The 23,793-nt window shown below is 41.7% G+C and overlaps 1 protein-coding gene across 1 annotated transcript in view; it reads left to right on the top strand.

Moving 5' to 3' along the window:
- The first annotated feature begins 422 nt into the window (after window positions 1-422).
- Window positions 423-23,793, top strand: part of LOC137753673 (zinc finger protein 211-like) — a 28,681-nt gene continuing 5,310 nt past the window's right edge. Inside the window, exons 1-3 of the mRNA XM_068528963.1 lie at window positions 423-667; window positions 16,578-16,668; window positions 22,132-22,459. Coding sequence (XP_068385064.1) covers window positions 22,427-22,459 — 33 coding nt within the window. The 5' untranslated portion in view covers window positions 423-667; window positions 16,578-16,668; window positions 22,132-22,426. The remainder of the gene's footprint in view (window positions 668-16,577; window positions 16,669-22,131; window positions 22,460-23,793) is intronic.

Genomic DNA, 23,793 nt, shown 5'->3' with positions numbered 1-23,793 from the left:
GCAAGGGACATGGGATCGATCCCTGGTCTGGGAAGATCCCACATGCTGCGGAGCAACTAAGCCCATGCGCCACAGCTATTGAGCCTGCACTCTAGAGCCCGTGCTCTGCAGCAAGAGAAGCCACTGCAATGAGAAACCTGCGCAGCCAAAAATAAAAATAAATAAATTTATTTTTTTAAAAAAAGGACAAGCGCCTTCTAAGTCCTTTGGCCCGCTGACTCCATTTCCCAGCGCCCCTCAGGGGTCTAAGATTGCCAGTAGTCCACGCGCGGGTTACCCCAAGTGTGGGAACTACATTACTCAGAATACTCTGCGTCGATCGGCAGCCTTGCTGAGCCAATGAAGGCTCAGAACAGAGGCGTTTCCGTGAGGGTTGCCTAGCGTGGGGCGGGACTTCCGGCGTCCTCCTCCGGGCGGTCATTTTGGCTGCTCGGGTGTATTCCTACGGGCAGAAGTTCTGGAGCGTTTAGTGGGGCCGACGGGACAGGACCGAGAAAGCGACGGGGCAGTCGTTGTTCCCGCTGCACAAAGGCGAGTCTGAGGCTCGGCCGCGGCGCCGCCCGAGATGATCCGCACCAGGGCCGGTTTAAGAACCGCCGGCCCGCTCCTGGCCCCGCTCCGCCCACAGGCCTGGATGGCTGCGGCCGCTCGGAGGGACCCGCCTCAGGTAAACGCTCGTCCTCGGGCCCTCACCCCACCAGACACTAAAGCCCCAAGTGCTCTCGTCCCTGCAGCCCAGGCCCCGGTGTCCAGGACGGTGAGGCGCTAGTATATGGGCTCCTGTTTCTGACAGGGGTTAACACCTTAGCTTTCCTGTTTAATTTTACTATCGGGGGTGTGATTAGATGTGGGAGAGGGTTACAGGCACAGGAACCGGCATGTACAAAGGCTTGGAGTTGCGACTGAGCCGTGAGGATTCGGAAAACCTGGGCTCCGTTGTGCCTGGCGAGGAACAAAGTTTGAGGTGGAGTCGCGCCTGGAATAGCAGGCTGAGGCCTCTGCCTATATTCTCAGAACTCTGAGCGCTGCGGAAAATTTAAAACTAAGGGGGGACACAAACTACATTAGGCTTTTAAAAGTTTCCCAAAGGCTGTTCAACGGAGGAACAGACTGAAGGAGGAGGATGAAGAATTAGGGCACCAGGAGGTTGGATCTTCGTTCAAGCGCACAGAGCTAGTAAGGTGAGACACTGAGGCACGGAGGTTAGGCATCCAGCCCTAGTTCACCAGGCTCAAGGGCCAGGCGTGGGCACACAGGGGCCTGAACCCACTGAAACCTGACATGGTTATATTCATTCATCTGTAACCTGTCTCTTAAAACATGGCTGCAGAAGTGCTTATGGGACCTATACCGGTACGTGTAGAGTGTCCCAGCCCCTTACTGTTCCCTACCCCCACCCATATATTCTCTGTATTGTGGTGTCGTGGTATTCGTTAAGGATCCAAGCTCAGGGTCCCGAGTCTACGAAGGATTATATGGAGGTATTTCCATTTCTGGCACCGAATGTAAATGGACGTGGAAAGGTTATCCCAGTACCAGGATGTAAAAATGTTTAGAGGTAGAGCTGAGTTGGGATCATTAAGATCTCCTTTCCATCAGGTGGGAAGAAGGAGCAGGAGGACAAGATTCGGGGCTGGAATGGCTGCCTAAGAAGTTGGGTATCTATTCTGGAGGTGATAGGAAGTTTGGATCAGAGGAGGGGAATGATCTTACCTAGGTCTTTTAAAAAATTTTTTAATTTTTAAAAATTTTTTTTAAAATTTTTTGTCTGTGTTGGGTCGTCGTTGTTGTGCGCGGGCTTTCTCTAGTTGCGGTGAGCAGGGGCTACTCTTTGTTGCAGGGCGTGGGCTTCTCATTGCAGTGGCTTCTCTTTTTGCAGAACACGGGCTGTAGGCGCACGGGCTTCAGTAGCTGTGGCACGCGGGCTCAGTAGTTGTGGCTCTTGGGCTCTAGAGTGCAGGCTCAGTAGTTGTGGCGCAGGGGCTTAGTTGCTCCGTGGCATGTGGGATCTTCCTGGACCAGGGCTTGAATTCATGTCCCCTGCATTGGCAGGCAGATTCTTAACTACTGCGCCACGAGGGAAGTCCCCCCTTTTTTTAAAAAATAAATTTATTCATTTATTTACTTTTGGCTGCATTGGGTCTTCATTGCTGCGTGCGGGCTTTCTCTGGTTGTGGCGAGTGGGGGCTACTCTTCATTGTGGTGCACAGGCTTCTCATTGCGGTGGTTTCTCTTTGTTGCGGAGCATGGGTTGTAGGCATGTGGGCTTCAGTAGTTGTGGCACATGGGCTCGGTAGTTGTGGCTCACGGGGTTTAGTTGCTCCGCAGCATGTGGGATCTTCCCGGACCAGGGCTCGAACCCATGTCCCCTGCATTGGCAGGCGGATTCTTAACCACTGAGCCACCAGGGAAGTCCCTTACCTAGGTCTTAACAGGCTGCATATGGGTGCATAGTGGAGAACAGATTGTGAGACTGAGGGAAGAGGAAGGAAAACCAGGGTGGAGGCTATTATAGTAGGCCACTTGAGGGTTCATGGAACAGAGTGGTAGCTTAGAAGTGGCTGGATTCTGGATGTGTTTTTAATAAGGGTTAACTAGATTTCTTAATGTGGAAGGAAAGTGTCTTGTTCTGCTTGGGTTGCTATAACAAAATACCATAAGCTAGATGACATAAACACCAGGAGTTTATTTCTCACAGTTTTGGAGGCTAGAAGTCCAAGATCAGGATGCCTGCATGGTCAGGTTCAGATGAGGGCCTGCTTCCTGGTTCATAGACACCATCTTCTTACTGTGTCCTTACATGGTGGACAACAGAGAGAGGAGCAAGCTCTCTCGTGACATTTATAAGGGTGCTAAACCCATTCACGTGGGGCCTGCCTTCATGACCTCATCTAATCCTAATTTCCTCCCAAAGGCTCCGGCTCCTAATACCATGAAATTGGGAGGTTTTGTGTCAACTATGAATTTTGGGGGGACATAAACATTCAGTTTTATAACAGTGAGAGAGTGAAACAGAGGATTCAGAGATGAATCCAGGTGGTTTTTTTCCCCTGAAGTATTATATAATTGACTTCTATTAGTTTCAGTTGTACAGCATAGTAATTAGCTATTTTTGTACGTTACAAAATGATGACCATGATAAGTCTTGTTACTGTCTGTCACCATTCAAAGTTATTACAATATTATTGACTATGTTCCCTACACTGTACATTACATCCCTGTGACTTACTTGTTTTGTACCCGGAAGTTTGTTTTGCGGTTACCCTGAGGTTTTGATACAGCAGTCTATATATGTATATCGTTTTAAGTTGCTGGTCTCTTAATGTCAAATGCATTTGCAATATCCTGCATTTGTACTCTCTGCTTCTCATGATTGCTGGTTTTGATATCATATTTGTGTGTGGATGATTTCCTACTTTGACTGTATGTTTACCTTTACCGGTGAGCTTTCCCATTTGTAATTTTCTTGTTTCTAGTCCTGGCCTTTTCTTCTAGAGAAGTTCCTTTAGCATTTGTTGTAAAGCTGGTTTGGTGATGCTGAATTCTCTTAGCTTTTGCTTGTCTGTAAAGCTTTTGACTTCTCCGTTGAATCTGAACGAGAGCCTTGCTGGGTAGAGTATTCTTGGTTGTAGGTTTTTCCCTTTTCTGACCTGCAGAGTTTCTGCTGGAAAATCAGCTGATAACCTTATGGGGATTCCCTTGTATGTTATTTGTTGCTTTTCCCTTGTTGCTATTTTTTTTTTTTTTTTGGCTGCAGCTTGCAGGATCTTAGTTCCCCGACCAGGGATTGAACCTGGGCCACAACCATGAAAAGGCTGAGTCCTAACCATTGGACCACCAGGGAATTCCCAAGTTCTGTATATTTCAGTGATGTATTTATGGTTATATATGCTCTCAAAAGATGCTGAATTGTACATTAGAAAGAGTACATTTTGCAGTATATACTACACAAAATTAAGACAAAGGTCAGAGAGCTATTATTATTATTATTATTTTAAATAGGGTTGTCATGAAAGGACTCTAATGAAGACATTAGGCCGGTAACTTGAAAGGATTGCGCAGCAAGCACTCCATGTGGCTATTTGAGAACAAAGAAATTCAGGCAGAGAGATCTGAAATTATAAAGCTCTCTGGTGTTTGCTTAGGTAACATCAAAGTAGTCCCATTTGGTTTTGTTAAAAAACAGAATTCAGCCAAGTAAATTTTAAAGATCTTATTGGCTTTATTCAGTAATTCATGAATTGGGCAGCATCCCATCTAACGAATAGAAAGGAGCTCTGAAGAGCTATGAGAAAGTTATACTATAAAAGAGCTTATTGTTTGTGGTAAGGTTACCTTTCTTTAGGCAACGGCAGGCAGGGGTTTGTCAGGCAAATTACCTCACTAGTGCTGACCAGGTTAATTCCAGATTGACTTATTTAAGATTCGGTTTCTAGGGGAGGCTGAAACTGTAATTAAGTTAGGTGTTAAGTCTTGGTTTGGTGAGTGAAGCTCAGTTCAAGTGACGCCATTTTGGGCCAGTTTTCTCTTTTTTTAAACAATTTTTAAAAATTTAATTTTTATTTTCTAATATTTATTTATTTATTTATTTGGTTGTGCTGGGTCTTAGTTGTGGCAGGCAGGCTCCTTAGTTGTGGCTCACCAGCTCCTTAGTTGCAGTATGTGGGCTCCTTAGTTGTGGCAGGTGGGCTCCCTCGTTGCAGTTAAAGGGCTCCTTAGTTGCAGCACGTGGGCTTTTTAGTTGCAGCAGGTGGGCTTCTTAGTTGCGGCCATGGGCTTCTTAGTTGCAGCACATGAGCTCCTTAGTTGTGGCATGCGAACTCTTAGCTGCAGCATGCATGTGGGATCTAGTTCCCTGACCAGGGATTGAACCCAGGCCCCCCTGCATTGGGAGCATGTAGTCTTAACCACTGTGCCACCAGGGAAGTCCCTTTAATTTTTATTTTATATTGGGGTATAGTTCATTAACAATGTTGTATTAGTTTCAGGTGTACAGCAAAGTGGCTCAGTTATACATACACATGTATCCATTCTTTTTCAGATTCTTTTCCCATATAGGTTATTATAGAATATTGAGTAGAGTTCCCTGTGCTATATAGTAGGTCCTTGTTGGTTATCTATTTTAAATATAGTAGTGTGTATATGTTAATCCCAAACTCCTAATTTATCCCTCCCCCCACCCCCACCTTTCCCCTTTGGTAACCATAAGTTTGTTTTCAAAGTCTGTTTCTGTTTTGTAAATAAGTTCATTTGTATCATCTTTTTAGATTCCACATTTCAGTGATATCATATGATATTTGTCTTTCTCTGTCTGACTTCACTTAGTATGATAATCTCTGGGTCCATCCATGTTGCTGTAAATGGCATTATTTTGTTCTTTTTTATGGCTGAGTAATATTCCATTATATGTTTACCACATTTTCTGTATCCATTCCTCTGTCATGGACATTTAGGTTGCTTCCATGTCTTGGCTATTGTAAACAGTGCTGCAGTGAACATTGGGGTACATGGGTGCATGTATCTCTTCTTTCTTCCTTCCTTCCTTCCTTCCCCTCTCCCTCCCTCCCTCCCTTCCTTCCTTTCTTCTTTTCTTCCTTCCTTCCTCGGCTTTCATCATCTCACTTCCCCCACCAGGAATTGAACACTTGCCATGGCATGAATCCTAACCACTAGGCACCAGGGAACTCCCCTGCATGTATCTTCTCGAATTATGGTTTTCTCCAGATATATGTCCAGGAGTGGGTTTTTAAACAATTTTAGGGAGAATACATTTTGTGAAACAGAAGTAGTCTTCTCAAATTTACAATATTTTGATTTGACATCTGTAATGATAGGGCTTTGGGAGATTTTTTTTTTTCTTTATACACAAACCACACTTCAATTTTAGATGGATGCAGTATCGTCTCCATGGTATATCATAAGCTGTTTGCAGCAGATGTCATAATTCCTATTTATATTTCTGACTGAAACTCTCCTTATACCACAACCACCAATTAGGGGAGTGGAATTGCATCCTACCCCAGTGACTGTTGGCACAGTTTCACTTACTGCCTGGAGCGTATGCTGGCTTAAAGAGAGAAGACTTTCAGAATCACCAGCTCGGGTCTCAGATACATTCTCTGCTCTTTAGAGATGTAAAGTCCTGGGTTCGACCATCACTGTTCTAAGATTTCAGTGTTCGCATTGACTAAAAAGACTCCACATGGAGATTTCCTTTTTAGCCTTACCGTCTTCACTTAGTTGGGGAACATTCAGAAAATCTAGGACATCTTCCCCTGAACTGTCTTAATAATTATAAATATTTCAGTACTTTCAGGGAAAAGAGCTCAGTCATTATAGATCTGTCATTTAAAACTTCCCAAACCCTGCTCACAGATTTCACCTGAACTCCTGTGCACATATGTTGTCCCCTGGACCAGCAGCCTTTTTCCATCTCCTGTTATTTTCCTCTCCAGATTGCAGTTCTTGGCTCAACATGTTTATTAAACTTTTGGCAAGGCCAGTAAAATCTTAATTGTTAGTTCATTAAGTTCCCCAGTATTACTCCCCTCTATCTTGATATTCTGCCCCTGCCCCCCTCAGAAAGAACAAAGAAATCACCATTTGAAAACACTTTCTGCTTTCTAGCCTAAAACAAATCATTTAACTCTAATGTCAGCTAAGGACCATGCCCCCATGTCTTAACTTCTCTGTGGACTGGTTCTTTATCAAATCTCATGACTGGTGACCTGTTTATTACTGCTCTCTCTCTGGCTCTTTTTAAACTAACATTATAAACACTTATACCTTCTAAAAATAGTTTTTTCTGGGACTTCCCTGGTGGCACAGTGGTTAAGACTCTGCTCCCAGTGCAGGGAGCCCAGGTTCAATCCCTGGCCAGGGAGCTAGATCCCATAGATTTGCTCAGCTAATGCAATGCCCAAATCCTAACTTTTAAAAAAAGTTGAGTAAAAGCAGAAAATTAAATCTCAAAATAAAATTTCAAAATTAACATTCAGCAATTAATTCTTAATAATGGAAGTGAAATAATTCACCCACACGCATGCCGCAACTAAGAGTTCACAATGTCACAACTGGGGAGCCTGCCTGCTGCAACTAAGACCCGGCACAACTAAATGAATGAATGAATGAATAATTTTAAAAAATAAAAATAGTTTTTTCTCTCTTAGTGATCCAGTACATTTCCTGTTCTACTGTCTCTTTCACCTTTTACAACTGAACTTGTAAAGAGCATTTTTTTTCTCTCTTCCGATTACCTCAGCTATGTAGCTCTACTCACTCAGGTTTGGTTTATTAGCCTCACACCTCCATCGTCATTAACAAACTCCTAAGTCCAATGGTAACTTCTAAGATTTTGTTTAAATGTCCTCTCAGAAGCTTTTGCCACAATTGACATTTTTATTCTTAATTTGAATTTGTTGGGTCCTCTTTTTCTCCCATCCCTTTAATATGGGACTGCCCAAGAGCTCAGTCATGTCTAAATTCTCAATCTTCACACACATTCTATTGTGATTTCATGCAGTGTCATGACTGTAAATAGCACTATAAGCCCCAAACTTGCAAGTGTACATCTCCGTAACATACCTCACTTTGAAACTCCACAGTTATCTGTATAATAGACCTTTTCTTGGAATTCTAGTAGACATCACCAACTCAACATGTTAAAAAAAATTTCTCCTGAGCTTCTTTCCAATCCTTCCTGGTCATAGCTTTCCCTGTCTCAGTTGGTGCCAATTCCATTCTTCCATTTGCTGAGACAGGCCAAAAATCTAGATATCCTTGATGCATTCTTTTTCTTACACCTCATATGCAGTCATAAGAAATCCTATTGGTTCTGCTCTCAAAATTTATCCAGAGTTCGACCACTTTCCATAACCACTTCTGCTGCCAGCCTGGTCAGAGCCAACATCCTTTCTTACCTGGATTTCTTCAACAGCAGTCTCTATGCTCCCACCCTTATTCTTCTGCAGTGTTTTCTCAGCTTACCAGACAACACGGCCTTTCAGCAGGTGAGATAGAAAATGTCAGTCTTTTGGTCAAAATTCTGTAATGACTACCATTTTCCTAAGAGAAAATTCAAAATCCTTACCAGGACCCTACGGAGCTTCGTGTTCCTTTCTGACCTCTCTCTCTGTTTTGTTTGTTTATTTATTTGTTTTTGTTGTTCTTGTTGTTTTGGCTGCACTGCACTGCTTGTGGGATCTCAGTTCCTGACCAGGGATTGAACCCAGGCCCCCTGAAGTGGAAGCATGGAGTCCTACCCACTGGACCACCAGGGATTTCCCACTGACCTCCTCTCTTAAACTTTCTGCCTCACTCAACTGGTTTCATGTACATGGGCACCTGAGTTTGCCTGGGACATGACATGACCCTGGCTGTTTCTTTTGCTTGGATCATATGCCCAAAATATTCACATGGATTATTCCTTCACCTCTTTTCAAGTGTTGTCTAAAATATCCAACTGTCAATGAGGTCTCCCTTTACTAACATTTAATATTGCATCCCTTCCACTAATTGAGCTCCTTTTTTCTCCAAAGGTACCTTTATCTTATTACATATTGTATATTCTATTTTTTTAAAGTACCTTTTTAAAAAAATATTTATTATTTATTTTGTGCTGGGTCTTAGTTGTGGCACACAGGATCTTTGTTGAGGCATGCGGACTTCTTAGTTGTGACATGCAGACTCTTAGTTGCACGTGCAGGCAGGATCTAGTTCCCTGACCAGGGATCGAACCCGAGCCCCCTGCGTTGGGAGCACAGAGTCTTACCCACTGCACCACCATGAAAGTCCCTGTTTATTTTAATTATTATCAAATGTCCACCTTTCTTAGCTATCTTGGTTCTCTAATTATGAGTCTCATTTCCTGACATAGCTCACCTACTGAGAATAATGTGACATACTTTAGGTGCTTAACACATATTTATTGAGGCAGCGAATATGGGTTTGACCCCCTTCTTCCTGTTCATTTCTAAGAGTCTGGCAGTTTTTACTTAAATGGTTTTTTCTTTTCCTCTCCCTTCCAGGCTATAATTTTGCAAGGTTTTCCAAAATGAAAACTGAATAATATTTAGGGAAAAAACTCCTCAGATTGGCCTTAAACAGAGCCAGACCTTTTGCACAGATTCCTTCTCTCACTACTCAGACCTCACCTGTCATTTTCACCTGATCTTTTCAGGCATGTCATATTTGGTGGTACCCAGTATTATGTCTTATTTCTGAACAATTTGTACATGCTTCTAATATTTAACCATGATAATACTTTTTGAAAACCTGTAATTTTAGAAGGAACAAAAGTTGTACATGAGGTGCCATACTGCATCTTTATCCATGAATGATATCAGATATTGAGACAGTTTTGGTATATTGGAAGTCCATAAGCTTCTCCTAATAATAGACGTATATTTGCCTGCAAGGTGTTTTAATTGAACCTCTATTAAAAATTATTTTACCTAAGTCTGAATTTAAAAAAATTTTTTATTTTATATTAGAATATAGTTAATTAACAATGTTGTGTTAGTTTCAGGTGTACAGCAAAGGGATTCAGTTATACATATACATGTATCTATTCTTTTTCAAATTCTTTTCCCATTTAGGTTATTACAGAATATTGAGCAGAGTTCCCTGTGCTACATAGTAGATCCTTGTTGGTTATCTATTTTAAATATAGTAGTGTGTATATGTCAATCCCAAACACCCAGTTTATCACCACCACCACCCCCAACCCCACCCGGCCACCTTTCCCCTTTAGTAACCATAAGTTAGTTTTCTTAGTAGGTGAGTCTGTTTTCTATTTTGTAAATAAGTTCATTTGTATCTTTTTTTTTTTTAGATTCCGCATATGAGTGATATCATGTGATATTTGTCTTTCTCTGTCTGACTAACTTCACTTAGTATAGTAATCTCCAGGTCCATCTACGTTATGTAAATGGCATTGTTTCATTCTCTTTAATGGCTGAGTAGTATTCTATTGTATGTATGTACCACATCTTCTTTATCCATTCCTCTATCAATGGGCATTTAGGTTGCTTCCATGTCTTGGCTGTTGTAAACAGTACTGCAGTGAACATTGGGGTGCATGTTTCCTTTCAAACCATGGTTTTCTTCAGATATATGCCCAGGAGTGGAATTGCTGGATCATATGATAGCTCTATTTTTAGTTTTTTAAGGAACCTCCATACTGTTCTCCATAGTGGCTGTACCATTCTATTGGGTTGGCCAAAAAGTTCGTTCCGGTTTTACAGAAAAACCCGAACGAACTTTTTGGCCAACTCAATACATTCCCACCAACAGTGTAGGAGGGTTCAATAACAGTCTGAGTTTGATGACCTGGTGGTAATAGAAGTGAAAACTTGGTGAGAACTATGAAATAACCCACAGAGTTGGGTTTTCTCTTCCCTACTTTACACCTCTGCCAGTATGGCTGACTAAGGTCAGCCTCTCCTGAGGTTGAAGGGATTCAGTATTTTTAATTTTGCTAAGGAAAAATGATGAGAAAGAATAATGTTATTAGAATCCAATGTGATATTATCTCAACGTGAGAGGTTTTGAGATATGTTACACTCCAGAATAAACGGATAACATTATAGCAAATGGAAAACAAACTCAACATGACTAATTATTAATATAAAAAATTTTTAAATAATAGTACAGAATATTAAAAAATCCTAGAAAAGTGAGGAGGGTGATAGGAAAAAACCCACAAGAACTAATCAAACAGCAACAAATGGACTGACTCACAGCTGAAATCATTTCATCTATAATCCTGCTCCATCTCCCTCCAGCAACTGCTTATGCTAAGACAAACTCCAAAAGTCGTGTCACTACATCCCTAAATAGTTAAGTAAGGGAATTCCCTGGCGGTCCAATGGTTAGGACTCCACGCTTTCACTGCCGAGGGTGTGGGTTCAATCCCTGGTCAGGGAGCTAAGATCCCGCAAAACATGTGGTGTGGCCCCCCAAAAAAGAAAAATAAACCCTTAAGTACGTGTACCTAATAGAATAGGACTTTTTTGTTTAACTTAATTGTAGTATTTTATCATATGTAACTATAAACAATAATTCCTCCATATTATCCAGTACCAAACAGTATTCAAATATTCCTGAATGTTTATATTTTGACAGGTTCATTTAAAGAATCATGAGATCATTTCTTATTTGTTATTATATTTTATATCTCTTGATTTTATAATTGTCTATGGATAACTCCCTTTTTAAAATCATTTATTTATTTTCGGCCACGTTGCGTCTTCGTTTCTGTGCGCAGGCTTTCTTTTTAGTTGAGGTGAGCGGGGGCTATTCTTTGTTGCGGTGTGCAGGCCTCTCATTAAGGTGGCTTCTCTTTTTGCGGAGCACAGGCTCTAGGTGCATGGGCTTCAGTAGTTGTGGCACATGGGCTCAGTAGTTGTGGCTCGTGGGCTCTAGACCGCAGGCTCAGTAGTTGTGGCGCACGGGCTTAGTTGCTCCATGGCATGTGGGATCTTCCCATACCAGGGCTCGAACCCATGGCCCCTGCATTGGCAGGCGGATTCTTAACCAGTGCGCCACCAGGGAAGCCCAGTAACTCCCTTTTATACATTAATTTTTTTTGTTTGAAAGAGATCATATTCCATGTAGAATTTTCTGATACTCTGATTTGGCGTACTGCCTTCTCATGATGTCTTTTAATGTGACCTCCCATGCTTAATATTTCCTGCAAAAAGGTAGTTATTTTAGAGATGAGATCAGATTCAGAATTATTCATTTTTCTCTTTTGTAAGATTATGATCAATGTAGTCAGTGTGTCAACTGCACCTGAGTCACTCTCATCTAAGGGCTTTAGCAGCCATTGATGATTATTGCCTGTACCATCAATGTAGGTGATGGTTCTACCCTCCCTTTTCCTGTATTAGGTGGAACATGTTTTTTACAGACAAGAAAGGTATTGGAGGAGAAGTTCAGATAGAAAAAAATATGCAAAAGTATCTGGATTCTTTTTATCTCTCCTTTCTCAGTGTGATGATTTGATCCTTTGCTATTCTTCCAATAGAGGGTTTTTTTTTTAGTAGTAGTAGTAGTAGTAGTAGTAAACGTAAAGGATTTTTATAAATTTATTCTTTAATCCATTGTAGATACAGTTGACCCTTAAACTGTGGGGGTTAGGGGTGCCGACCCCCTACACAGTCAAAAATTTGAGTGTAACTTTTGATTCCCCCAAAACGTAATTACTAATAGCCTACTGTTGACCAATACATATTTTCTATGTTATATGTATTTTATACCTAAGGGTAGAGAAAAGAAAATGCTGTTGAGAAAATCATAAAGAAAAGAAAATACATTTACAGTATTGTATTGTATTTATGGATGGCCAACAGGCACATGAAAAGATGCTCAACATTGTTTATCATCAGAGAAATGCAGATCAAAACCACAGTGAGATATCACTTCACACCTGTCAGAATGGCTATCATCAAAAAGACCACAGGATTTCCCTGGTGGTGCAGTGGTTAAGAATCTGCCTGCCAGTGCAGGGGACATGGGTTCGAGCCCTGGTCCGGGAAGATCCCACATGCTGTGGAGCAGCTGAGCCATGCACCACAACTACTGAGCCTGCGCTCTAGAGCCCACGAGCCACAACTATGGAGCCCATGTGCCACAACTACTGAAGCCCGAGCGCCTAGAGCCTGTGCTACACAACAAAGAGAAGCCACCAATGAGAAGCCCACACACCGCAATGAAGAGTAGCCCCAGCTCGCTGCAATTAGAGAAAGCTCATGCGCAGCAAGAAGACCCAATGCAGCCAAAAATTAAAAAAAAAATAAAAAATAAGATAAGACCACAAATAACAAGGATGTGGAGAAAAGAGAACCCTCCTACGCTGTTAGCGGGAACGTAAATTGGTGCAGCCACTGTGGAAAAGAATATGGAGGTTCCTCAAAAGAACTAAAACTAGAACTACCATATGATCCAGCATTGCCACCCCTGGCTATTTATCCAAACAAACAAACAAAAACCCACTAATTTGAAAAGATACATGTACCCCAGTGTTCATAGCAGCATTATTTACAGTAGCCAAGATAAGAAGCAACCTAAGTGTCCATCAATAGATGAGTGGGTAAAGAAGATGTGGGATATATATAGTTGTATATATCTTTGATATATGTATTATATATATTATGTGTATATGTTTAATAGAATAGAATACTACTCAGCCATAAAAAGAATGAAGTTTTGCCATATGCAACAACATGAATGGACTTGGAGCGTATTATGCTTAGTGAAATAATTCAAAGAGAAAGGGAAATACTGCATGATATCACTTATATGTGGAATCTAAAAAAGAAGACAAACTGGTGAAGGTAACAAAAAAGAAACAGGGACTTCTCTGGTGGTCCAGTGGTTAAGAACCCGCCTTCCAATGCAGGGGACTCAGGTTTGATCCCTGGTTGGGGAACTAAGATCCCACATGCTGCGGGGCAACTAAGCCCGCTCATTGCAACTACTGAGCACTTGAGCCACAACTGGAGAGCCCGCGTGCCGCAATTGCTGAGGCCTCAAGCCACAACTAGGACTTGATGCAGCCAAAAATTAAATAAATAAAAATATGTTAAAAAGACTCACAGATATAGAGTACAAACTAGTGGTTACTAGCAAGGAGAGCAAAGGGGAGGGGCAAGATAGAAGTAGGGGATTTAGACGTACAAACTACTATGTATAAAATAAGCTACAAGGATATATTGTACATAAGGAATATAGGCAATATTTTATAACTGTAAATGGAGTATAACCTTTAAAAAGTGTGAATCACTATGTTGTACACCTGAAGCTTATTGTAAATCAGTTCTACCTTAATTAAAAAATAAGATAATGTGAAAAAAATTCATATTTACAGGTATAATAATTCGTATGTTAATAATAAAGCAGCAGTATGATTGCTTCATGATAGCCTAGCCTATACACTAATGAATGAATGATCATAAAATTTTTATGGCATACAGTATTACAATTATATTCATACGAGTTACCTGTGATGACAGGTTGATATGCAGTTTCTCCAATTAAGAGAAAAAGAGAGAGATACTATATAATAATATAATCATTTGAAAGCAAAGTTATAAAACAGTAAAAAACTAACACATTATTAATTTTATATTAAATATCACTCACCTTATTCCTATGTAAGGATGGGCTATCCACTTCAATACAAGTCTTTTTTTTTTTTTTTTTTTTTTGGCTGCCCCACGCATCATGCGGGATCTTAGTTCCCTGACCAGGGATCTTAGTTCCCTGACCAGGGATCGAACCCATGCCCCCTGCAGTGGAAGCGTGGAGTCCTAACCACTGGACCGCCAGGGGATACCTCAATACAAATCTTGCACACAGTGTTCTACATGATGAATACTTAGGCAATGATGATGATGACGCAAAAAAGTCTCATACAGGTCTTACCATACAGTTATTAGATTTTCACACAAAGACACACACACATACACAACAGATAAGTTTATTAACTGTAAGTCATGATGATTATTTACTGTTCACTAAGTGGAAGTGGATCATCATAAAGGTCTTCATCCTTGATGTCTTCATGTTGAGTAGGCTGAGGAGGGGGAGGAAGAGGAGGGATCGGTCTTGCCGTCTCGGGGTGGCAGAGGTGATAGAGGTGGAGGAGGTGGAAGGGGAGGCTGGAGAGGCAGGCACGCTTGGTCGAGCTTCACAGAAATACATAATTTCTGTCCGACTTCTTTACTTTTTCATTTCTTTAAAAATGTTTCTGTATGGTACCAATCCTTCTTCCACTGTTTGCCTTAGTTTCAGTGCCTGTATCATACAAGGGTCCATGTCGTAAAAGAAGTCAAAAGCAGTCTTGAATAGTCAGAACTCTTCGCCAGATTGTCTAATGTCAATTTGTTTTCAGGCCCTGATGCTTCTACATCACCTTCCTCATCATCTGGCACTGGTTCGGAAGCACTCGTCTCCATCAAGTCGTCTTCGTGAATTCCTCTGGAGTGGTGTTCAGTTAGCTCTTGAATTTCTCCAAGATCCATATCTTGAAACCCTTCACCTTCACACCTTTTTTTTTTTTTTGTCATATCCACAATCTCTTTCATGATTTCCTTGATTGGTTTTGTTTTATTTATTTATTTATTTTAATTTATTTTATTTTTGGCTGTGTTGAGTCTTCATTGCTGCATGCGGCCTTTCTCTAGTTGCAGCGAGTGGGGGCTACTCTTCATTGCGGTGCACAGGCTTCTCATTGCGGTGGCTTCTCTTGTTGCAGAGCACGGGCTCTAGACACACGGGCTTCAGTTGCTGCAGCACGCGGGCTCAGTAGTTGTGGCGCACGGACTTAGTTGCTCCGCAGCATGTGGGATCTTCCTGGACCAGGGCTCGAACCTGTGTCCCCTGCATTGGCAGGCGGATTCTTAACCACTGTGCCACCAGGGAAGCCCGATTGGCTTTGTTTTAAATCCTGTGAAGTCATCTGGACACAGTTTTCTCCAGTACGAATTTATTGTTTCAGGCTTTATGGCTTTCACAGCTTTTTCTATAGCAACAATGGCATCTTCAATGGTGTAATCCTTCCCAACTTCCATGATGATTTCTTTATCAGGATTCTCTTCCATAGCTTTGGTAATCTTTCCATATGAGGCTTACAGGTTGTTATGATCCCCTGATCTAGAGGCTGAATTAGAGGCATGTGTTTGGGGGCAAGTAGACCACTTTGAAGCCTTTGGTGTTGAACTCATTTGTTTCTGTGTGACCAGGGGCGTTGTCCAATTTAAAAGAACTCTGGGGCTTCCCTGATTATTATAGGATGCAGCATGATTTATTCAGTCTCCCATTGATAGATACTACGTTGATTAATCTTTGTTATTATAAAACAATCAATACCAAATAGCTCTGTTACTACAAAAGACTTGCTCTTGTTAAATTAAAACAATTTGCTATGTGAGCAAATCAATTTTCTGGTAGATTCAAATAAAATCAGTTTCTAACGTACTTTCTAAATTGATGGAGTAGTTTCTACTAACATTACTTTGCATATTATCTTCATTCAGACTGGGTTGGGCTCCTTGGAAATTCCTCACTCTTTATAACTTTGTAACTCAAATTGGGGCATGGGTTGAGACCTCTGTGGGTCAGTTGGTCTTTGCTAACAAGTTGGTTCTTTCTCTAAAGGGATCATCTACCAATGGCATGTTTTGGATTGAATGATGCTGGAAGTCAACATGTCTTCTGTTTACACAGAAAGGGCATGGAGCTTTCCCCCAGCATGACTTGCTTCCTGAGTAGTTTCTAGGCCATTAACCTTTGTCCCAGTACCTCTTTGGAGATCAAATTCTTAGCTCCATCCACTGAGTACATTGGCTTCTCCTATTTCCTCGACTGTATCCTGAAACTCCTGGTATATATTAACATTCCTGTGAGAGTAGCGAGGAGCAGAAACAGAAGTATGGGGGGGGAAACATATGCATATCTTCCTGGGATATTCCAGATAGATTGAGAGGAAATATCGTCAGTATCTGTGATATTGATGTAATGTGTTTGAGCCTTGCGGTCTGGGCTAATGACTCTATTGTCTTTGTTCTTTTCAGATACAAGCAGTAAGTCCAATACATTCTCAGCAATAGACTTTCTTCTGGACCTTCCTATGAAGCCAGAGCCACATGCACCATCCTGATCCTGGTGAGCATGTTTGGCTTTTTTACTTATTCACTTCTATTTTGTCCTTTTAGATGGCCCTAGTTGTAAACCCAAGCTCTGGGCTGATGAAAACGTTTCTTCACTTGCGTCTTTGTATTTCTCAACATTTTGTCCCTTTGTGCTGATTAGCAGTGACAACCCTGTCTCTAAGTTCTGTTTGTCTGCTGGGTAAGGCAAACATCTTTTTTCCAAATATGGCCTCTGGGCTTTAAGTTCCCTCCAGGACATTCAATCGTGTATTTAATAAATTTTTCTTTTTATGTTTATAGTCTTATAAAGTATGCCAGTTAATCTGTTGGGAATTTTGCATCCACTATTGAATAACAATTGAAATAACTCATAGTAGTTGTAGGATACAAAAGAAACTGTTGAGGAAAGGGGAACCCTTCCAAGGCCGAAGAGTGGGCTCTTGTCTTACACTAGGAAGTGAACTGTCCGAGGAGACACACGTGCTGACAAAGCAAGAGACTTTATTGGGAAGTGATGCCCGGGCAGAGAGCAGCAGGGTGAGGGATCCCAGGAAGAACTGCTCTGCCACGTGGCTCACAGTCTCATGTTTTATGGTGACGGTTAGCTTCCAGGTTGTCTCTGGCCAGTCATCTCGCTTGGCCCATAGTCTGACTTAGGGTCCTTCCTGGTGGCTCACACATCTCTCAGCCAAGATGGATCCAGCGAGAAGGGCTCTGGGAGGTTGGTCGTCTCCTCCCTCTTTTGGCCCCTCCCGGTTAGTTTTTGGGTTAGCTTTCTGCTCCCACACCTTGTTCCTTATCGGAACCTCCTGTTGTGAGACAGCTCAGGCAAGCGGGCCTGGCCAAGGCAGGTGGTTTTAGTCACCAGTTCCCTAATGAAACTATTGTGTAAATAATTATTCAAAGATGTCGCTCGAAAGTAACGTGTGGCTTTTTCAGGTTTTGGGAGTTTGATGGTAGAAATCCAATGCTGATTTGAAATTTTTTTTTTTAAATAACCCCAGTTCTTTAATTATTAAGGGAAGGGCTCTGAATCTGGTCCTTTATCTTTTTTTTTAAATTGGAGTATAATTATTTTACAATGTTGTGTTTCTGCTGTACAAGGAATTGAGTCAGCTATATGTATACATATACCCCCTCCCTCCCTCCCTGCCTCCCTCCTAGGTCCCACCCATCTAGGTCATCACAGAGCACCGAGCTGAGCTCCCTGTGCTATACCGCTGGTTCCCACTAGCTATCTGTTTTACACATGGTAGTGTATTTATGTCAAACCTAATCTCCCAGTTCATCCCACCATCCCCTTCCCCTTCTGTGTTCACACATCCATTGTCTATGTCTGCATCTCTATTTGTGCCCTGGAATTAGGTTCATCTGTACCATTTTTCTAGATTGCACATACATGCATTGATATACAATATTTGTTTTTCTCTTTCTGATTTCACTCTGTATGACAGACTCTGGGTCCATCCACATCTGTACAAATGACCCACTTTCGTTCCTTGTTATGGCTGAGCAATATTCCATTATATATATATATGTACCACATCTTCTTTATCCATTCATGGATAAAGTGTCAGTGGACACTTAGATTGTTTACATGTCCTGACTATTGTAAATAGTGCTGCAATGAACATTGGGGTACATGACTCTTATTGAATTATGGTTTTCTCAGGGTATATGCCCAGTAGTGGGATTGCTGGGTCATATGGTAGTTGTAGTTTTAGTATTTTAAGGGACCTCCATACTCTTCTCCATATAGTGTAGGAGGGTTCCCTTTTCTCCACACCCTCTCCAGCATTTATTGTTTGTAGGTTTTTTGATGATGGCCATTCTGACCACTATGAGGTGATACCTCATTGTAGTTTTGATTTGCATTTCTCTAATAATTAGTGATGTTGAGCATCTTTTCATGTGTTTGTTGGCCATCTGTATGTCTTCTTTGGAGAAATGTCTATTTAGGTCTTCTGCCCATTTTTGGATTGGATTGTTTGTTTTTTTGATATTGAGCTGCTTGAGCTGTTTGTATATTTGGGAGATTAATCCTTTGTCAGTTGCTTCATTTGCAAATATTTTCTCCCATTCTGAGGGTTGTCTTTTCGTCTTGCTTATGGTTTCCTTTGCTATGCAAAAGGTTTTAAGTTTTATTAGGTCCCATTTATTTATTTTTGTTTTTATTCTCAATACTCTAGGAGGTGGGTCAAAAATTTAGGTCCTTAATCCATTTTGAATTTATTTTTGTGTATGGTGTTGGGGAGTGTTCTAATTTCATTCTTTTACATGTAGCTGTCCAGTTTTCCCAGCACCTCTTATTGAAGAGGCCGTCTTTGCTCCATTGTATATTCTGGCCTCCTTTGTCATAGATTACATGACCATAGGTGTGTGGGTTTATCTCTGGACTTTCTATCCTGTTCCATTGATCTATATTTCTGTTTTTGTGCCAGTACCATACTGTCTTGATTACCGTAGTAGCCCTGCAGTGTAGCCTGAGGTCAGGGAGTCTGATTCATTTTTTGTTCTAATTCTGTGAAAAATGCCATTGCTAATTTGATAGGGATTGCACTGAATCTGTAGATTGTTTTGGGTAGTATAGTCATTTTTACAATATTGATTCTTCCAATCCAAGAACATGGTATATTTCCCCATCTGTTTGTGTCATCTTTGATTTCTTTCATCAGTGTCTTACAGTTTTCTGAGTACAGGTCTTTTACCTCCTTAGGTAAGTTTATTCCTAGGTCTTTTATTCTTTTTGTTGCAATGGTAAATGAGAACGTTTCCTTTATTTCTATTTCTGTGCATTAATTTTGTATCCTGCTACTTTACCAAATGCATTGATTAGCTCTAGTAGTTTTCTGGTGGCATCTTTAGGATTCTCTGTGTACAGTATCATGTCATCTGCAAACAGTGACAGTTTTACTTCTTCTTTTCCAATTTGTATTCCTTTTATTTATTTTTCTTCTCTGATTTCTGTGGCTAGGACTTCCAAAACTCTGTTGAATAATAGTGGCAAGAGTGGACATCCTTGTCTTTTTCCTGATCTTAGAGGAAATGCTTTCAGTTTTTCACCATTGAGAATGATGTTTGCTGTGGGTTTGTCATATATGATTGTTATTATGTTGAGGTAGGTTCCCTCTATGCCCACTTTCTGGAGAGTTTTTATCATAAATGAGTTTTGAATTTTGTCAAAAGCTTTTTTTGCATCTATTGAGATGATCATATGGTTTTTATTCTTTAATTTGTTAATTGGGTGTATCACATTGATTGGTTTGTGTATATTGAAGAATCCTTGCATCCCTGGGATAAATCCCACTTGATCATGGTGTATGATCCTTTTAATGTGTTGTTGGATTCTGTTTACTAGTATTTTGTTGAGGATTTTTGCATCACTGTTCATCAGTGATATTGGTCTGTAATTTTCTTTTTTTGTGATACTTTTGTCTGGTTTTGGTATCAGGGTGATGGTAGCCTTGTAGAATGAGCTTGGGGAAGAGTTTGAAAAGGATAGGTGTTAGTTCTTCTCTAAATGTTTGTTGGAATTCGCCTGTGCAGCCACCTGGTCCTGGACTTTTGTTTGTTGGAAGATTTTTAATTACAGTTTCAATTTCATTACTTGTGATTGGTCTGTTTATATTTTCTAATTCTTCGTGGTTCAGTCTTGGAAAGTTGTATGTTTCCAAGAATTTGTCCATTTCTTCCAGGTTGTCCATTTTATTGGCATAGAGTTGCTTGTAGTAGTCTCTTATGATCCTTTTTATTTCTGCGGTGTCAGTTGGAATTTCTCCTTTCCATTTCTTTTTTTAAAATATTTATTTATTTTTGGCATACGGCCTTCTCTCTAGTTGTGACACGCTGGCTTGAGTGTGTGGCTCAGTAGTTGCAGCGTGCGGGCTTAGTTGCCCCACGGCATGTGGGATCCTTGTTCCCCAACCAGGGATCGAACCAGCATCCCCTGCATTGCAAGGTGGATTCTTTATTTTAAAAAAATTATTTATTTTTTCAGCTGCATTGGGTCTTTGTTGCTGTGTGCAGGCTTTTCTCTAGTTGCAGCGAGCGGGAGCTACTCTTCGTTGCAGTGCTTGGGCTCTAGGCACACAGGCTTCAGTAGTTGTGGCCCGTGGGCTTAGTTGCTCCGCGGCATGTGGGATCTTCCTGGACCAGGGATCGAATCCCTGTCACCTGCATTGGCAGGCGCATTCTTAACCACTGCACCACCAGGGAAGCCCGTTTGTTCTTTAGTTCTTCTAGGTCCTTGTTAAACATTTCTTCTATTTTCTCGACTCGGGATTTTGGATCATCTTTACTATCATTATTCTGAATTCTTTTTCACGTAGGTTGCCTATTTTGTCTTCATTTATTTGGTCTTGTAATTTTTTACCTTGCTCCTTCATCTGTAACATATATTTTTTTGTCATTTCATTTTTTTTTTTTTTTTTTTTTGATGAGTGGGGCTGTGTTCCTGTCTTGCTGGTTGTTTGGCCTGAGGCATCCAGCACTAGAGTTTGTAGGCTGTTGAGTAGAGCCAGGTCTTGGTGAGGAGCTCAGGTCTGACTCCTCATTTCTCAAAAGTTTCTGCTTTTAATCAGATAAGGGATGTTCTGGGAAGGTTTCTTTCTGCATGTGTTGATTCTCATCTGCCTCCAGCTCAAGATAATCCCTATGCCAATGTGGCATATTTTGGTCCCCTGCCTTTGTATCTGATAAATTCAGCAGAAACGCTCTTTCTCATAGTAAGAGTTGCTTCTTTGCAGGAGAGTCTTATCATCTAATCAACTGAGGATCTGAATGTTTTCTCTATGGGATTTATCTAATGTATTCAGTCTTCAGAGGCTCTGTGTAAGCACTTAGTGGCTTATCTAGATGGTCCTTTGAATAGGGCTCCATTACCTGGAATATAAAACCTGTTGTTTCCCCAAGAAAATTATGAGCATTGTAATGTTTTCTAAATCAAGATCCCAAAAGTTTTCCTTGGTGCAGTTATTGTACTTTTTCAAGAATTCACATATTTTGGAAATGTTCTTAGTGCTTATGAAGTCATGCAATGGTTTGTGCATGCACATGCACTTGTAGGGAGTGCTTGTCCCTTGTTACTTTACATGGTATTTTTAGTTAGAACTTCTTAGCGTCTTTCATACCAAATGATTTATATACATGTAGATTAGCAAATCACTGTCACTAAATCATTCTCACAGAGAGCCGGTGTGATCTTTGGCAGCTCAATTCAAGAGTAAATACCTCAAGGGAGTTCCCTGGTGGTCCAATGGTTAGGACTCTGTGCTTTCAATGCCAAGGGTGGGGGTTCCAGCCCTGGTTGGGGAACTAAGATCCCACAAGCTGCAAGCCATGGCCAAAAAAGTAAATACCTCAAAATATCCTTAAAGATTTTATATCTTCCTCTATTTAAACTCATTAAGTAGATAAAATATACACAGGAGTTTTATCCACTGCTTTAATTCAGTGTTTTATTTACTCTTTAATTCAGTGTTTTATTGACTGCTGTGAGAACTACATTGCGCAGAGGACCCTGAGCCAGCAAATTCACGTCAGCGTGGAGCCAATGAAGGTCCAGGACAGGGGCATTTCCATGCGTGCCATTGTGTCAGGGCGGGACTTCTGGCATTCTCCTAGTGGCAGTCTGTTTCCTACTCAGAGGTTCCAGAACTCTGGGTCTGGTCTGAGGTGACCAAACTAAAGAGGAGACACGACCAAGAGGAATTGTTGTCCTTGCTGCACAGAGTCGGATCTGAAGCATTGGGTTTCTCCACCCACAGACTCCGATGGCGGCGGCGGTGCTGAGGGACCCACCTCAGGTAAATGCTCATCCTCCAGGCCCTCACCACCCTCACTCCACCAGACACTGAAGCCCTGAGTGCGGGGCACTTGTTCCCGAGCCCGCAGCCCAGGCCCCGGTGTCCAGGATGGTGAGGCAGCCATGGGTGGGGCCCTGGGGCCCTGTTTCTGACAGACAGTGTGATGGCGCGTGGGAGAGGGTCACAGGTGAAGGGACCGGCAGGTGTATAGGTTTGGAGGTCGGAGGATTCGGGAAACCTGTTTCTTTAGGCAACAGAGAATTGAGATGGAGTGGCCCTGGATTGGCAGGCTCAGGGGGTTGTTTCTTCATTCTGAAGGCCCTGGGAACCGTGGGGAATTTCAACAAAGAAGACAACTGAAGTTTTCCAAGAGGCTTTTTAAAGGAAGAACAGACTAGAGAGGGTTGATGACAGTGAAGCACAGGGAGACTGAGTCCTTGTGCAGGTCACATAGCTGCTAAGAGTCAGCACTGAGGACTGAATCCCAGAGTTTAGACAGCCTGAGGTCTCTTTGCTCCAGTGGTAAGCAGAGCTGTAATGGAGACCAGAGCCCACTGAGCTCCACCATGGTTGCCTGCCTCCACTGACCTCTGCCCACTGGTTCCGATAACAGTTGAAGTGCTTTTAGAATCTACACAAGTAAGGGGAGGGTGTCCTAAGGTCTCACTGATCATGACCCTATATGCACGTGATGTCTGGGTTTGTGGTATCCCGGGACCCTTCACCTGCCATTCTCCCAGCCTTTAGTCTGGGACCCTGGAGAAACGTCAACCGAGGCTGGAAGTTATATGGAGGTGTTCCCAATTCCAGAAATTAGTAAAGTCAAGTCGTCAAGGGCATAGGTACCAGTATGTGCCAGATGCTTGAAGGTGAGGCCAAGCTGGGAATATTCAGGGAAATATAAGTCTCCTTCTGATGAGAACAGAGCAGGGAGGCAGGACTCAGGCCTGGAATGTCTCCCTGAGAAGTGGGTTTTGATTTTGGAGGTGGTAGGAGCAGTTGGGGGGGGGGGTTGGGTCATAAGATGGATGTAAACTTACACATGCCTTAACCTGTTCCATCTAGCTGCAGAGAAGAGAAGTCTAGAAATTTGAGACAGAGTTCAGCATTAGACACACATGGGTGGTGACTGCTTGGTGGATTGGGTGGGGCTTTCTGTCACATTTAGGAAGGGGAATTCTTGTCCTGGTGGTAATATTATTAACAGGTCAGGAAGAAGAGAGTAGGTGTCAATTCTGGGTCTCTTTCTTGGGCACCAGGTTGGAGGAAGTGGTCTCTCAGACATAGGTAAAAGGTTTTAAGAGAGGTAGTCATTGAGGGAGGAGAGGATAATC

The sequence above is a fragment of the Eschrichtius robustus genome, chromosome 19 (assembly GCF_028021215.1).
Source record: "Eschrichtius robustus isolate mEscRob2 chromosome 19, mEscRob2.pri, whole genome shotgun sequence".
Taxonomy (NCBI): Eukaryota; Metazoa; Chordata; class Mammalia; order Artiodactyla; family Eschrichtiidae; genus Eschrichtius; species Eschrichtius robustus.
The sequence above is the reverse complement of the archived record's forward strand: the minus strand, read 5'-3'. Positions and strand labels throughout refer to the sequence as shown.